Source organism: Thalassophryne amazonica, chromosome 19 (assembly GCF_902500255.1).
Source record: "Thalassophryne amazonica chromosome 19, fThaAma1.1, whole genome shotgun sequence".
Classification (NCBI taxonomy): Eukaryota; Metazoa; Chordata; class Actinopteri; order Batrachoidiformes; family Batrachoididae; genus Thalassophryne; species Thalassophryne amazonica.
In genome coordinates this window covers 9848029-9863230 of record NC_047121.1, presented here as the reverse complement: position 1 = coordinate 9863230, position 15202 = coordinate 9848029, and the positions used below count along the sequence as shown (strand labels likewise).

At 39.8% G+C, this 15202-nt stretch overlaps 1 protein-coding gene across 3 annotated transcripts in view; it reads left to right on the top strand.

Annotated features, from left to right (window-relative positions):
• The window catches only part of daam2 (dishevelled associated activator of morphogenesis 2), a 290269-nt gene that overhangs the window by 139827 nt on the left and 135240 nt on the right, over positions 1–15202 (top strand). For all 3 annotated transcript variants that reach the window (XM_034160095.1, XM_034160092.1, XM_034160093.1), the window contains one exon: positions 2880–2969. In XM_034160095.1, coding sequence (XP_034015986.1) covers positions 2880–2969 — 90 coding nt within the window. The remainder of the gene's footprint in view (positions 1–2879; positions 2970–15202) is intronic.

Below are 15202 nucleotides of genomic sequence, written 5' to 3'. Positions count from 1 at the left end.
CTGTAAATTCCCGACAGGAGCCTGCTTGGCGAACATAAGCTGGGACATATCGGGGAAAGGTTTTGCCGAGTACAGTGGAAAGTGGTTTGGCTTTGTTGTGGAAAACTGACAGAGGGACTGCATGTGTTTTTGGGTGTTGTTATGGTCATGAGGAGAACACGTGTTTTGGATAGGGTGGTAGAACACGTTTTGTGGAGGTGGGAGGTTGTAGGTGGAAGGAAAACGGTGGTGGAAAATTGCATAACTGGGAAGTGCTCCGGCTGGCATGACATGAACATTCCTCCACCAACCTGGTGTCCTTATGCTGAACCTCAATTTTCCTGTTTTACTCCAAATCTAGACTCCTTTATTACCTCAAACTGTGAGGATGCATCAGTCCTAAACCAGCCTGCCACTCCTTCCCTGTACATGACATGCTGTGAATATCATTCTGATGATATACCTTAAATCTTTTAGGAAAGCCTCATGTATTTCTAAATGGTATTTTGTAAAAGAATGTTCCAGTGGTAGCTTGGGGTTGCTTCCCACCTAAATCTTTCTTCTTTTTGCTGGCATATGTCCTGCAGTCACATACCGTTCATCAATATGAGACCTTAAATCGAGAGGCCTGAGGAGTAGAGAGGGGAGATGCAGAGAAAGAGAAGCAATGGCGAGATCAGCTGCTGGGCTCAGCTCCCATCTGGTTCAAATCCAGGATCTCATTCTTACTGATTTCCCCATAAGCTCCCCTGTATCTGCTCCTCCAAACAGCAGCAGCTTAGACAGCAGGGCTTTGACCCAGGGACCAGGCGACAAGCCAGAGACAAGCTGCCTACCAGGCCTTCTTTTCAAAGCCCCAAGATGTGCGGAAAGGATGTGGGTCCAAGCCAGAGATTGCAGGAAGGAGAGTCGGATGTTGGGTGGTTAGGTGACATTCAAGATGTCTAGTTGACTGCATATTCTTGTAAACAGTTAGATTCTGAAGGCAAAAGTTCACAGAAGAAGCACTAAAATCAAGCTTGGAATGTGGCCCACATCAAACAGCTAAATGAATGAAAATGTTGTGAACCCACAGCCGGCTCTAAGGGGGGCACACTTCTGCCGCCGGTAGCCATCTTCACTGTTGGAGACCCGGGGGCCCCCAGCACTTAGAGTTGACATCATGGTGGCAAAACTGTTATGTTGAGATGAGTTGGATATCAAGTCCAAAGCCTTGGTGCTATAAAATCGTATCCTTTTGCTTTATTTTTGTGCTTCTGCACGCCCATCACCACACGTCCTTCGCTTCTGCATCATCTCCAACTTTTTGTGTCACTGCTGGTCCGTCTCATTACCTCAACTCCTTCCTTAACCTCTCTCCTTTCCCCCTCAGACTTGATTTATCTGACTCTCTTTTTATTCCTGTCCAGGGGAATTTTCCAAGGCTTTGCTTTTCCTCCTTGGCACACACAGACTAATTTTCTGGGCTCATATGCATTTCAAAAGGTCTATGAGGCTCCTTGTACTAAGCTGTGGAGTTGAGTGGAGCAGCAGGGTGAATATTAAACACTCCTTTTTACTCTGAGGAGACCTGTTCTTAGTCAGACAGTGGGAAATGTCACTGTGTAAACTGCTCGACTTGTCACCACTCGACGCTAATATATTTTCCTTTGTGTTGTTATCAGAACAACAGGGATTGTGGAATTTATCCTTTAAGGTTCTGTGATTATTCTTGGTTCTCATCCATTACATTGAATATTTCTTTCTTTGTTTCTCATTAGATATGAATAATCAAATATTTGGGGGATAATTATAAACTTTCAAACTGATTGGCCTGGGTCCAATCAGTTTGATTTGAGCAACTGAATAACTGCTGCTGTCACAAGAAACTGCATTTTTTTTTTTAATGTTGTCGTAGTAGCTGCAAGAGTGCCGTTTTATGTGGGATAATTTATTTTATTTTCTAAAGTAGGATGACAAAACAGTTGTTTACCATTTGACGGCTGTTGCCTAGTTAGCGGAATGTTCTCAGATGGGGGTAACTGGTTCAACACTCTGCTGTATCTGCTTTGAAATAAATGAAGTCCCTCTGTAGTAGCTGCAGCCAGTCGACTTTCAGACTGTCCAGTTGGATCATTCTGATTTGAGTGCAACATTTCATTTCACAGGGTAAGGGCACCTTGATATTTGCACGACTTTGAGCTGCACACTTTTACGCACTCTGCCGTGCAGGAGTAAACTTGTGACAAACCATTGTAAAGCGTTGTAAACTGTGCGCGGCTTTGTGCAAGTGTGCAAAGAAAATTTTGAAATGTTCAAAGTCTCTGTCATGCGTTAATTATGTTAACTTCATGTAATTAATGAGTGGGAGTGCGAGATGTTAAACGTATCATAAAAATACTTTTACAGCTGCTCATAAGAAGGAATGAACATGCAACTGTTTTACCAAGCATTACAATATAAACATTACAAATACCTACCTTTTTAGACTGTTCCAAATACGTTCTCCACTTCATGATGCACAGGAAAGAGAGAGAGAGGGGGAAAAAAAGCTCAAGTTGAAACAGTTCTCTGATTCCGGAAGCGATTATAGGCGTTTTCAACAGCCAAATGCGGAGAGAAAACGACTAATCCGCTATGAAATAATGATTTTATATACGCAGCGTCCAGCGGCACAAAGTGCAGCATCCAGCTGGGAACACAGCAGGTGGGATTGTCATGACGAAGTGCACAAGAGTGCAGAGGCACCTTCACACACAGAATCATGAACGTTTAAGAAGCTTTTCTTTCCTTGTGTTTGATGGGCTGAACTGTGAAGACAGCTTTTAAAATCATGTGGGAAAATTTAATTGCATTTATGAAGTTATGGTGTGACAGTAATCAGTTGTGTGTAATTAAAATGCTCTCCTCTGTTGTTTCAGGATGAGCTGGACCTGACGGATAAGAACAGAGAGGCCATGTTTGCGCTGCCTGATGAGAAGAAATGGCAGATCTACTGCAGCAAGAAAAAGGTGAGTTGAGCAGCGCTGGTCTGTGGTTGGGCCTCCGTCCACTGTTTGGAGTTAAACTGGCAGCAGTGAATGTTACAGAGAGGCAGCTGTTAAGTAAAACCCAGTTTAATCAACTCAGACATTTCTTTTGTTTGCACATAACACCATATTTATCCCCCTGCAGAATGCATATTATACGTACTACTTTTTAGCAGCATACAGTATAAGTGCAGCTGCAAGTCGCACGGGTCATATTATTTGCACGTCCAAAAATGCGCCATTAAGAGGAAATGTATAGATCAGTTGCACCAGTCTATTTTTTTTAAATGTGGTGCTGCTGTTTCATACATCAGAAAACAAAATTTATTTAATCAGCTCATTATTTATTTGTAATAAACACCACGTTTAGTAAGCAGAAGCTAACAAGCTAATTAATATTATTATATGAGGCACAAAATGTGAGTAAAATGCCTATTGTTGCCACTCAACAGACAATCAAAGCTGAGATAAACATGCATTTTCAGTAAACATTTGAAAACTCAGCACATTATGTATTTATAACAAATAATTGTAAAAGTAACAGACTTAGACCACTGCTGTTCTGCTTTGTCTCAAACACTCCAAACAAGTGTTCTGAGTAAAAAAGGTTTTTTTTTTTTTGTTGTTGTTTTTTTAATTCCCGAATGTGGACTTTCAGTTTGAGAGTATCATTTCTTAAATTGACCATTTCTCTAAGACATTTTTCTTATTTGGTGTTTCTTCATCTTCTTCTCATTCTCATTCGTCTTATGACTGCCAGGTGAACTGGGCATTACTGCCAGCGTCTGCTCCAGAGTATGAAAAACAGTACCTCATATATATACTGAGCGTGGAGGTCCCGTTTTTTGTCATCAATGTTCTCTGGATCTGCTCACGTCACACATCATCTCTACACTCTCGATCTTCCCATAGCCTCTGTAGTTATGGACGCACATCATGTCTTTTCACAAATCCCCTATTTGCCCACATTTTGTGGTTAATTAGAATCGCCAATCTGTGATATCCCGCCAATTTCTGCCAGATGGTGTTTTCGCCTAGTGAGTATGAATCCACCCAGCTTCCATGTCTGACATTCAGTGTATTTATTGTCACTGAGCACTGCTTTTTTCATCTGTATTTCATCAATTATCAATCAGATATGTTCTAGGGGAAAAACAGCCACAGATTCCAAATCTGCCATCACATTTACACCAGCTATTATGGTTCGGGCGGAAAATAGCACTTGGGCAGACACCCCCCCCCCACAAAAAAAAAAAAACCCTGCATAAAACAGTATAATTTTGTGAAACCTTCCATCCATCCATCCATCCATCCATTTTCTTACACTGTTTTGTGAATGCATTGCTTCTTAATTATCACAAACAAATCAATCAATCAATCAATTTTTTTATATAGCGCCAAATCACAACAAACAGTTGCCCCAAGGCGCTTTATATTGTAAGGTAAGGCCATACAATAATTATGTAAAACCCCAACGGTCAAAATGACCCCCTGTGAGCAAGCACTTGGCTACAGTGGGAAGGAAAAACTCCCTTTTAACAGGAAGAAACCTCCAGCAGAACCAGGCTCAGGGAGGGGCAGTCTTCTGCTGGGACTGGTTGGGGCTGAGGGAGAGAACCAGGAAAAAGACATGCTGTGGAGGGGAGCAGAGATCAATCACTAATGATTAAATGCAGAGTGGTGCATACAGAGCAAAAAGAGAAAGAAACAGTGCATCATGGGAACCCCCCAGCAGTCTAAGTCTATAGCAGCATAACTAAGGGATGGTTCAGGGTCACCTGATCCAGCCCTAACTATAAGCTTTAGCAAAAAGGAAAGTTTTAAGCCTAATCTTAAAAGTAGAGAGGGTGTCTGTCTCCCTGATCTGAATTGGGAGCTGGTTCCACAGGAGAGGAGCCTGAAAGCTGAAGGCTCTGCCTCCCATTCTACTCTTACAAACCCTAGGAACTACAAGTAAGCCTGCAGTCTGAGAGCGAAGCGCTCTATTGGGGTGATATGGTACTACGAGGTCCCTAAGATAAGATGGGACCTGATTATTCAAAACCTTATAAGTAAGAAGAAGAATTTTAAATTCTATTCTAGAATTAACAGGAAGCCAATGAAGAGAGGCCAGTATGGGTGAGATATGCTCTCTCCTTCTAGTCCCCGTCAGTACTCTAGCTGCAGCATTTTGAATTAACTGAAGGCTTTTTAGGGAACTTTTAGGACAACCTGATAATAATGAATTACAATAGTCCAGCCTAGAGGAAATAAATGCATGAATTAGTTTTTCAGCATCACTCTGAGACAAGACCTTTCTGATTTTAGAGATATTGCGTAAATGCAAAAAAGCAGTCCTACATATTTGTTTAATATGCGCTTTGAATGACATATCCTGATCAAAAATGACTCCAAGATTTCTCACAGTATTACTAGAGGTCAGGGTAATGCCATCCAGAGTAAGGATCTGGTTAGACACCATGTTTCTAAGATTTGTGGGGCCAAGTACAATAACTTCAGTTTTATCTGAGTTTAAAAGCAGGAAATTAGAGGTCATCCATGTCTTTATGTCTGTAAGACAATCCTGCAGTTTAGCTAATTGGTGTGTGTCCTCTGGCTTCATGGATAGATAAAGCTGGGTATCATCTGCGTAACAATGAAAATTTAAGCAATACCGTCTAATAATACTGCCTAAGGGAAGCATGTATATAGTGAATAAAATTGGTCCTAGCACAGAACCTTGTGGAACTCCATAATTAACTTTAGTCTGTGAAGAAGATTCCCCATTTACATGAACAAATTGTAATCTATTAGACAAATATGATTCAAACCACCGCAACGCAGTGCCTTTAATAACTATTGACGAGATACTCTATCTCACTTACAGAGTTTAGGTAGCTACTCTGCGCTGTGTTGGTATATGGCATTAGAGAACATAAAGAAGGAATCATATCCTTAAACCTAGTTACAGCGCTTTCTGAAAGACTTCTAATGTAATGAAACTTATTCCCCACTGCTGGGTAGTCCATCAGAGTAAATGTAAATGTTATTAAGAAATGATCAGACAGAAGGGAGTTTTCAGGGAATACTGTTAAGTCTTCTATTTCCATACCATAAGTCAGAACAAGATCTAACATATGATTAAAGTGGTGGGTGGACTCATTTACTTTTTGAGCAAAGCCAATAGAGTCTAATAATAGATTAAATGCAGTGTTGAGGCTGTCATTCTCAGCATCTGTGCGGATGTTAAAATCGCCCACTATAATTATCTTATCTGAGCTAAGCACTAAGTCAGACAAAAGGTCTGAAAATTCACAGAGAAACTCACAGTAACGACCAGGTGGACGATAGATAATAACAAATAAAACTGTTTTTTGGGACTTCCAATTTGGATGGACAAGACTAAGAGTCAAGCTTTCAAATGAATTAAAGCTCTGTCTGGGTTTTTGATTAATTAATAAGCTGGAATGGAATATTGCTGCTAATCCTCCGCCTCTGCCCGTGCTACGAGCATTCTGACAGTTAGTGTGACTCGGGGGTGTTGACTCATTTAAACTAACATATTCATCCTGCTGTAACCAGGTTTCTGTAAGGCAGAATAAATCAATATGTTGATCAATTATTATATCATTTACCAACAGGGACTTAGAAGAGAGAGACCTAATGTTTAATAGACCACATTTAACTGTTTTAGTCTGTGGTGCAGTTGAAGGTGCTATATTATTTTTTCTTTTTGAATTTTTATGCTTAAATAGATTTTTGCTGGTTATTGGTAGTCTGGGAGCAGGCACCGTCTCTACGGGGATGGGGTAATGAGGGGATGGCAGGGGGAGAGAAGCTGCAGAGAGGTGTGTAAGACTACAACTCTGCTTCCTGGTCCCAACCCTGGATAGTCACGGTTTGGAGGATTTAAGAAAATTTGCCAGATTTCTAGAAATGAGAGCTGCTCCATCCAAAGTGGGATGGATGCCGTCTCTCCTAACAAGACCAGGTTTTCCCCAGAAGCTTTGCCAATTATCTATGAAGCCCACCTCATTTTTTGGACACCACTCAGACAGCCAGCAATTCAAGGAGAACATGCGGCTAAACATGTCACTCCCGGTCTGATTGGGGAGGGGCCCAGAGAAAACTACAGAGTCCGACATTGTTTTTGCAAAGTTACACACCGATTTAATGTTAATTTTAGTGACCTCTGATTGGCGTAACCGGGTGTCATTACTGCCGACGTGAATTACAATCTTACCAAATTTACGCTTAGCCTTAGCCAGCAGTTTCAAATTTCCTTCAATGTCGCCTGCTCTGGCCCCCGGAAGACAATTGACTATGGTTGCTGGTGTCGCTAACTTCACATTTCTCAAAACAGAGTCGCCAATAACCAGAGTTTGATCCTCGGCGGGTGTGTCGTCGAGTGGGGAAAAACGGTTAGAGATGTGAACGGGTTGGCGGTGTACACGGGGCTTCTGTTTAGGGCTACGCTTCCTCCTCACAGTCACCTAGTCGGCCTGCTTTCCCGGCTGCTCGGGATCTGCCAGGGGGTAACTAACGGCGGCTAAGCTACCTTGGTCCGCACCGACTACAGGGGCCTGGCTAGCTGTAGAATTTTCCACGGTGCGGAGCCGAGTCTCCAATTCGCCCAGCCTGGCCTCCAAAGCTACGAATAAGCTACACTTATTACAAGTACCATTACTGCTAAAGGAGGCCGAGGAATAACTAAACATTTCACACCCAGAGCAGAAAAGTGCGGGAGAGACAGGAGAAGCCGCCATGCTAAATTGGCTAAGAGCTAGTAGCTACGCTAAGCTAGCGGATTCCTAAAAACACGCAAAGTGAATAATGTGTAAATAATTTAGAGGTGATTCAGCAGAAGGAGTGCTTTAGTTAAGGCACGTAAAGATTACACTGTGAAACAAATCGTTATCTAGTTAACTAGATCAATCTAACTGCGCAGATTAAACAGCTAACAGATACAGAAAAACACTGCTGTGCTCCGGAACAGGAAGTGATACAATACCGCAGTGAGAGCCAACCACCAGTAGAGGCAAGCGCATGTCAGCATGTTTTTATTACACTTTCTTTCCAGACTTGCCTTGAATTTCATGTATTCTCATAATTTATTATCTCATTCCCATCATACTTCAGTATACACTAGGTGGCGCTAATACTGCTGTAAATGTCTTTTACTGCCGCCTGGTGTTGTGATAGATAGATAAATTTTATTGACAACTTTGTAACATAATCCTCCATTTTCATTAAACTACAGTCAGTCATTTAAGAATTATTAGGAAAAAATGATGAAGGTTAACCTTCTTAAATAAGGGTTTGGGGTGTCTGTTATAGCTGCTACTTCATAATGCTTTGAAAGCTTTCTTCTGGAAGCTAATACATTGTCTCACTATACTGCTGCACACTTTCCCAGGTCAGAGACTCACGATTAGTACACTCACCACTGTCCAAAGGATGGGTATTTCAGTATACAGGAGCAGCTTGTCATACGTGTCAACTGTGCCATTTTATGACCACAGATGATAATGCAGTCTATTTTATATTCAGGTTGCAGGACCTCCCAAGCTGCTGTAATAAAAAACGCCATGAATTATAGTCTTAGGTGTCATTACTGACACCTAGTGGTGAGAATGAAAACACCATAATATCACATCCTCCATTCTTTCAGTGAATACTATTGCAATGCTGTACCAAGTGGAATTGAGAATTCATGAATAAATAAATAATCTTTATAAATTTGAAACACTAGTGCAGTAGTATGTAGAAAAGTGGGAGATTTGTTTGATGATCTTTGTCGAAGCTCGTGTGTGAGAACATTCCGCCTTGATAATAAAGTAAGAAGAGTCTGTGTGTCTGTCTGTGGCTCGCATATCTCTGACTGTTTGTGTAATAATTTATTTCCTTATTTTTTTCCGTCTCTCCCCCGTGAATGTGTTAGAGATAGGCATCTGTTAAGGTAGAGAGTGACTCATCTTTGTCTACGTCTTTGTCGAAGCTGGCACTGAGAACGTTGTCTTCTGCCAATAATGATGATGATTTCAAAATAAAGGTTTTGAAAATTAATCCCCAAAATTTTCAGAAGAAATGATGCACATCATCGTGCTGTGCACAAGCCATATCTGAAAGCTGAGACCGAGAGATATGCGAGACACACACACACACACACACATATACATATACATTTCTTGCTTTATAGATAGATTCGGAATCTGTTTGGATTGCAGTTTTTTCTTAATACATTGTAGAACTGCTCAGTTAGCAAGTATATACACTTGCAGTGTTCTCTGTGTCTGTAGTACAGAACAATACAAGTATTGGATTGATGCTCAGTATTGTGCGATATTCAATAAGTGAAAGAACACAAAACAACAACTAAAATAAGCAGGTTCAGATGATGGATGGATGAGCAGGGACCGGTTTCTGGTATTTTTAAATTGAAATGAAGTAATACTTTAGGTCAGGACTGGAAGCCTTCACTGCTGTGATGCATCAACCACACTACAGAACTGTCTTAGGTCCTGGATGGCAACCACCTAGGCAGACAACTAGTTCTTCCCCACTTCCTGAAAGTAGCTACCTATCTGTCATTGTTGGGGTAAATCTGGGCATCCCTTTGGTCTTTTCCATTCACAGGGGTCTTCAACTCTGAGGCACCCGTGCAGTGGATCATGCCCCTTAAAACACACCACATAGCCAAAATGCCATGTGGCATTCTCCCACAATGCAAGTGATCATCATCGTCGGAGTTTCCCCAACTAACCGTTCATTTGAAACCAAGCCATTCCAGACGTACCCAAGGATGCTCTGAAGAGACTTGATACCAAAGGTCAGTGTTAGGAAGTGAAACACTGGAACAAAACTAAATACTAAATCAGATATCAGGTGTTCAAGAGTAGAACTTTGCTTGGAGACCATTCTTGAATACTAGGAGCTGCACACGTTTCTCCATTTATAACTGGAATAAAATCGGGAAGGGCATCCAGCGCAAATCTTGGGCCGCATCCCAGTGAAGATCTCTGCCAGATCTGCTGTAGAGACAACACGCAACTGAGGCCTAAAGCTTCCAACAGCAACAACAACAAAAAAACCCAGACAATGAACCCCTTCCTGCTCTCCATAGGTCTTTTCTACAGGAGGGAATAAATTAAAAAACTAATTATAAAACACAAATTGAGAGTTATGAGGAGTTGGTTTATGGAGTTGTCAGTTCAGAGGAGGTGCACAGTTGGAGTGCAGGAGTCAGAGTTGACATAATACACAACTGATAATTGGAGAAAGTGATGAATGATAGTCGCTCCACCCCAACTCCAGGCAGCGTGCAGCGTCGCCCACCGACACTGACGGATGGAGGAGGTTTTCATACTGTCTGCAGCTTTATGACATAATGAGGCAAGAACGTTAATGTCTCCTTTTGTCTCTTCTCTGTCTTCCAGTGATGAATGAATTATGAAACTTTTTTTAATACTGTCTATTTTGATGCAGAACCATATCTTCAACCCCAATTTATTTTTATTTATTTTCATTTTTATTTATTATTAATTCATTTCGAGCAGTGTAAACAAAATACATGTACCTAGTACATAAACAGTCAGATACATTTCATATTTGCTCGAAAAGGAGTGTGAAGAATCAATCAATCAATCAATTTTTTTATATAGCGCCAAATCACAACAAACAGTTGCCCCAAGGCGCTTTATATTGTAAGGCAAGGCCATACAATAATTATGTAAAACCCCAACGGTCAAAACGACCCCCTGTGAGCAAGCACTTGGCTACAGTGGGAAGGAAAAACTCCCTTTTAACAGGAAGAAACCTCCAGCAGAACCAGGCTCAGGGAGGGGCAGTCTTCTGCTGGGACTGGTTGGGGCTGAGGGAGAGAACCAGGAAAAAGACATGCTGTGGAGGGGAGCAGAGATCGATCACTAATGATTAAATGCAGAGTGGTGCATACAGAGCAAAAGAGAAAGAAACAGTGCATCATGGGAACCCCCCAGCAGTTTACGTCTATAGCAGCATAACTAAGGGATGGTTCAGGGTCACCTGATCCAGCCCTAACTATAAGCTTTAGCAAAAAGGAAAGTTTTAAGCCTAATCTTAAAAGTAGAGAGGGTGTCTGTCTCCCTGATCTGAATTGGGAGCTGGTTCCACAGGAGAGGAGCCTGAAAGCTGAAGGCTCTGCCTCCCATTCTACTCTTACAAACCCTAGGAACTACAAGTAAGCCTGCAGTCTGAGAGCGAAGCGCTCTATTGGGGTGATATGGTATACGAGGTCCCTAAGATAAGATGGGACCTGATTATTCAAAACCTTATAAGTAAGAAGAAGAATTTTAAATTCTATTCTAGAATTAACAGGAAGCCAATGAAGAGAGGCCAATATGGGTGAGATATGCTCTCTCCTTCTAGTCCCCGTCAGTACTCTAGCTGCAGCATTTTGAATTAACTGAAGGCTTTTTAGGGAACTTTTAGGACAACCTGATAATAATGAATTACAATAGTCCAGCCTAGAGGAAATAAATGCATGAATTAGTTTTTCAGCATCACTCTGAGACAAGACCTTTCTGATTTTAGAGATATTGCGTAAATGCAAAAAAGCAGTCCTACATATTTGTTTAATATGCGCTTTGAATGACATATCCTGATCAAAAATGACTCCAAGATTTCTCACAGTATTACTAGAGGTCAGGGTAATGCCATCCAGAGTAAGGATCTGGTTAGACACCATGTTTCTAAGATTTGTGGGGCCAAGTACAATAACTTCAGTTTTATCTGAGTGAGAAGATTCCCCATTTATATGAACAAATTGTAATCTATTAGACAAATATGATTCAAACCACCGCAGCGCAGTGCCTTTAATACCTATGACATGCTCTAATCTCTGTAATAAAATTTTATGGTCAACAGTATCAAAAGCAGCACTGAGGTCCAACAGAACAAGGACAGAGACGAGTCCAGTGTCCGAGGCCATAAGAAGATCATTTGTAACCTTCACTAATGCTGTTTCTGTACTATGATGAATTCTAAAACCTGACTGAAACTCTTCAAATAGACCATTCCTCTGCAGATGATCAGTTAGCTGTTTTACAACTACCCTTTCAAGAATTTTTGAGAGAAAAGGAAGGTTGGAGATTGGACTATAATAAGCTAAGATAGCTGGGTCAAGTGATGGCTTTTTAAGTAATGGTTTAATTACTGCCACCTTAAAAGCCTGTGGTACATAGCCAACTAACAAAGATAGATTGATCATATTTAAGATCGAAGCATTAAATAATGGTAGGGCTTCCTTGAGCAGCCTGGTAGGAATGGGGTCTAATAAACACGTTGATGGTTTGGATGAAGTAACTAATGAAAATAACTCAGACAGAACAATCGGAGAGAAAGAGTCTAACCAAATACCGGCATCACTGAAAGCAGCCAAAGATAACGATACGTCTTTCGGATGGTTATGAGTAATTTTTTCTCTAATAGTTAAAATTTTGTTAGCAAAGAAAGTCATGAAGTCATTACTAGTTAAAGTTAATGGAATACTCAGCTCAATAGAGCTCTGACTCTTTGTCAGCCTGGCTACAGTGCTGAAAAGAAACCTGGGGTTGTTCTTATTTTCTTCAATTAGTGATGAGTAGAAAGATGTCCTAGCTTTACGGAGGGCTTTTTTATAGAGCAACAAACTCTTTTTCCAGGCTAAGTGAAGATCTTCTAAATTAGTGAGACGCCATTTCCTCTCCAACTTACGGGTTATCTGCTTTAAGGTGCGAGTTTGTGAGTTATACCACGGAGTCAGACACTTCTGATTTAAAGAAGAAAACTTATTGAATCCTACCCCTATCTTACAATAATACTTAACTTGAACTCATATTTGACTTCCAATTTCCATATCAATTAAGAAAAAAAACAAAACAAAAAAAAAAATAAATAAATAAATAACACACCAAAATAAGGAGCAAGTCATTCACATCGAATATTTGGGCAAAGCTTTCGCTGTAGATCCAGAGCATTCCACATTTTGACCCCACATACTGTCACACAAAAACTTTTACGAGTGGTTTGTACCTTAGGTAAAATAAAATTTCCATTACGTCTCAGATTATAAATCTTCTCTTTGTGAGAAAAAAAAATTTGCACATTTTTTGGAAGTTGGTTATTGAATGCTTTAAATAGCATAATTACAGTACAGTATTTTACAAGGTCATGAAATTTTAATAATTTGGACTGGATAAAAAGATCATGGGTGTGCTCTAAGAAACCAACCTTGTGAATAATCCGCATGGCTCTTTTTTGCAATAAGAATAGCAGATTTGTTGAACATTTATAGTTATTGCCCCATATTTCGACACAGTATGTGAAATAGGGGAGAACCAGAGAACAATATAAAATACGAAGTGCATTCTGGTCAAGGGACTGCTTAACTTTGTTTTCTTCCACTGTTTTGTGAATGCATTGCTTGTTAATTATCACAAACAAATGTCAGCATGTTTTTATTACACTTTCTTTCCAGACTTTCCTTGAATTTCATGTATTCTCATGTATTCCAATTCCATTTCTCCTGACCAAAAGAGCCGCTTCCCACCACGTATGTACAGTAGTGTTAAGAATAATTTGTAATAATAATAATGATTTCAGTCAAAGGGCCGGAATTTGGGCAGATATCCTTGGGAGGAATTTATGTTTTGACCGTGCACAAGTGTGACCTTCTGAACAGGTCCTTCGGCTCGTTTATTCTGACAAAAACTTAAAGGGGGGGGGAAAAGTAGAGCCATAAAATGTTTTGTCCATTGGCTCAGTTCAGCTCTGATGCTTTTAAGTCTTTCTATTACATTAATACCTTTGACATACATGTACAGTAGTGTTCATAATAATAGTAGTGCTATGTGACTAAAAAGATTAATCCAGGTTTTGATTATATTTCTTATTGTTACATGGGAAACAAGGTACCAGTAGATTCAGTAGATTCTCACAAATCCAACAAGACCAAGCATTCGTGATATGCACACTCTTAAGGCTATGAAATTGGGCTATTAGTAAAAAAAAAAAAGTGTTCATAATAATAGTAGTGTGGCATTCAGTCAGTGAGTTTGTCAATTTTGTGGAACAAACAGGTGTGAATCAGGTGTCCCCTATTTAAGGATGAATCCAGCACCTGTTGAACATGCTTTTCTCTTTGAAAGCCTGAGGAAAATGGGACATTCAAGACATTCATCATCATCATCATCTATTTTATTTGAGCAGAGGATAAGAAATACAGAAAACAGAAAAAAAAAACAGAAAACAATTTAACAATAACATAAAAAACAAAAAACTGAATTTGCTGTTAACTCAGGACATTGAATCTGCTCAAAAAGGAGTGGGAGGAAGAAAACTTGTTTAATCCCACCCCTTTATTCAAATTTAACATAAAGTGCATAGCTGCTTCCCGTCAATTAGATAGAAAATTAAGAAAATAATACATTTAAATACTTGTAAATTCCCACAATAGATACCAACAGCAGCAAGAAAACAATACCAGTATAATAAACAAGCGACAAGCACATACCAACAATGGTAAGAAATCAACGATACCAGTTATGGCAAAGAAAACAAACATATGATACTCATACCAACAATGGTAAGAAAACAACAATACCAATTACGGTAAGAAAGCAAACATATAAAAAACATAGCAACAATGATAAGAGACAACAATACCAATTATGATAAAGAACCAAACATATGAAAGAAAGAAACATATAATGCACAAACCAACAATTGTGATGCAGAGTCATGAGCCATGAATGTAAAATGGCTTTTATTGTTAAGTCTCAATCATTCTATACCGATCCCAGACCCTCTGTTTATAATGTGACTTGAATTCATGAATGTCTTGGCATTGCTTGAGTCTGACGTCCAAACCATTCCATAACTTTGCTCCACATACAGACACACAAAAGTTTCCGAGTGGTTCTAACTTTTAATAATGTGAATTTGGCAAAACCTCTAAGATTATGAACACACTCTTTAACTGAGAAGAACTTTAGAATGTTACTTGGCAGTGACTTGTTAAATACCTTAAATAGAATCTGTAATGTAGAATATTTTACAAGATCATGAAATTTAAGCAATTTTGATTGCATAAAAAGATTATTGCTATGTTCTAAAAATCCAACTTTATGTATGATCCTTATTGCTCGTTTTTGTAGTATAAATAGTGGTTGTGTTGAACATTGATAGTTGTTACCCCACACTTCAACACAATATGTTAA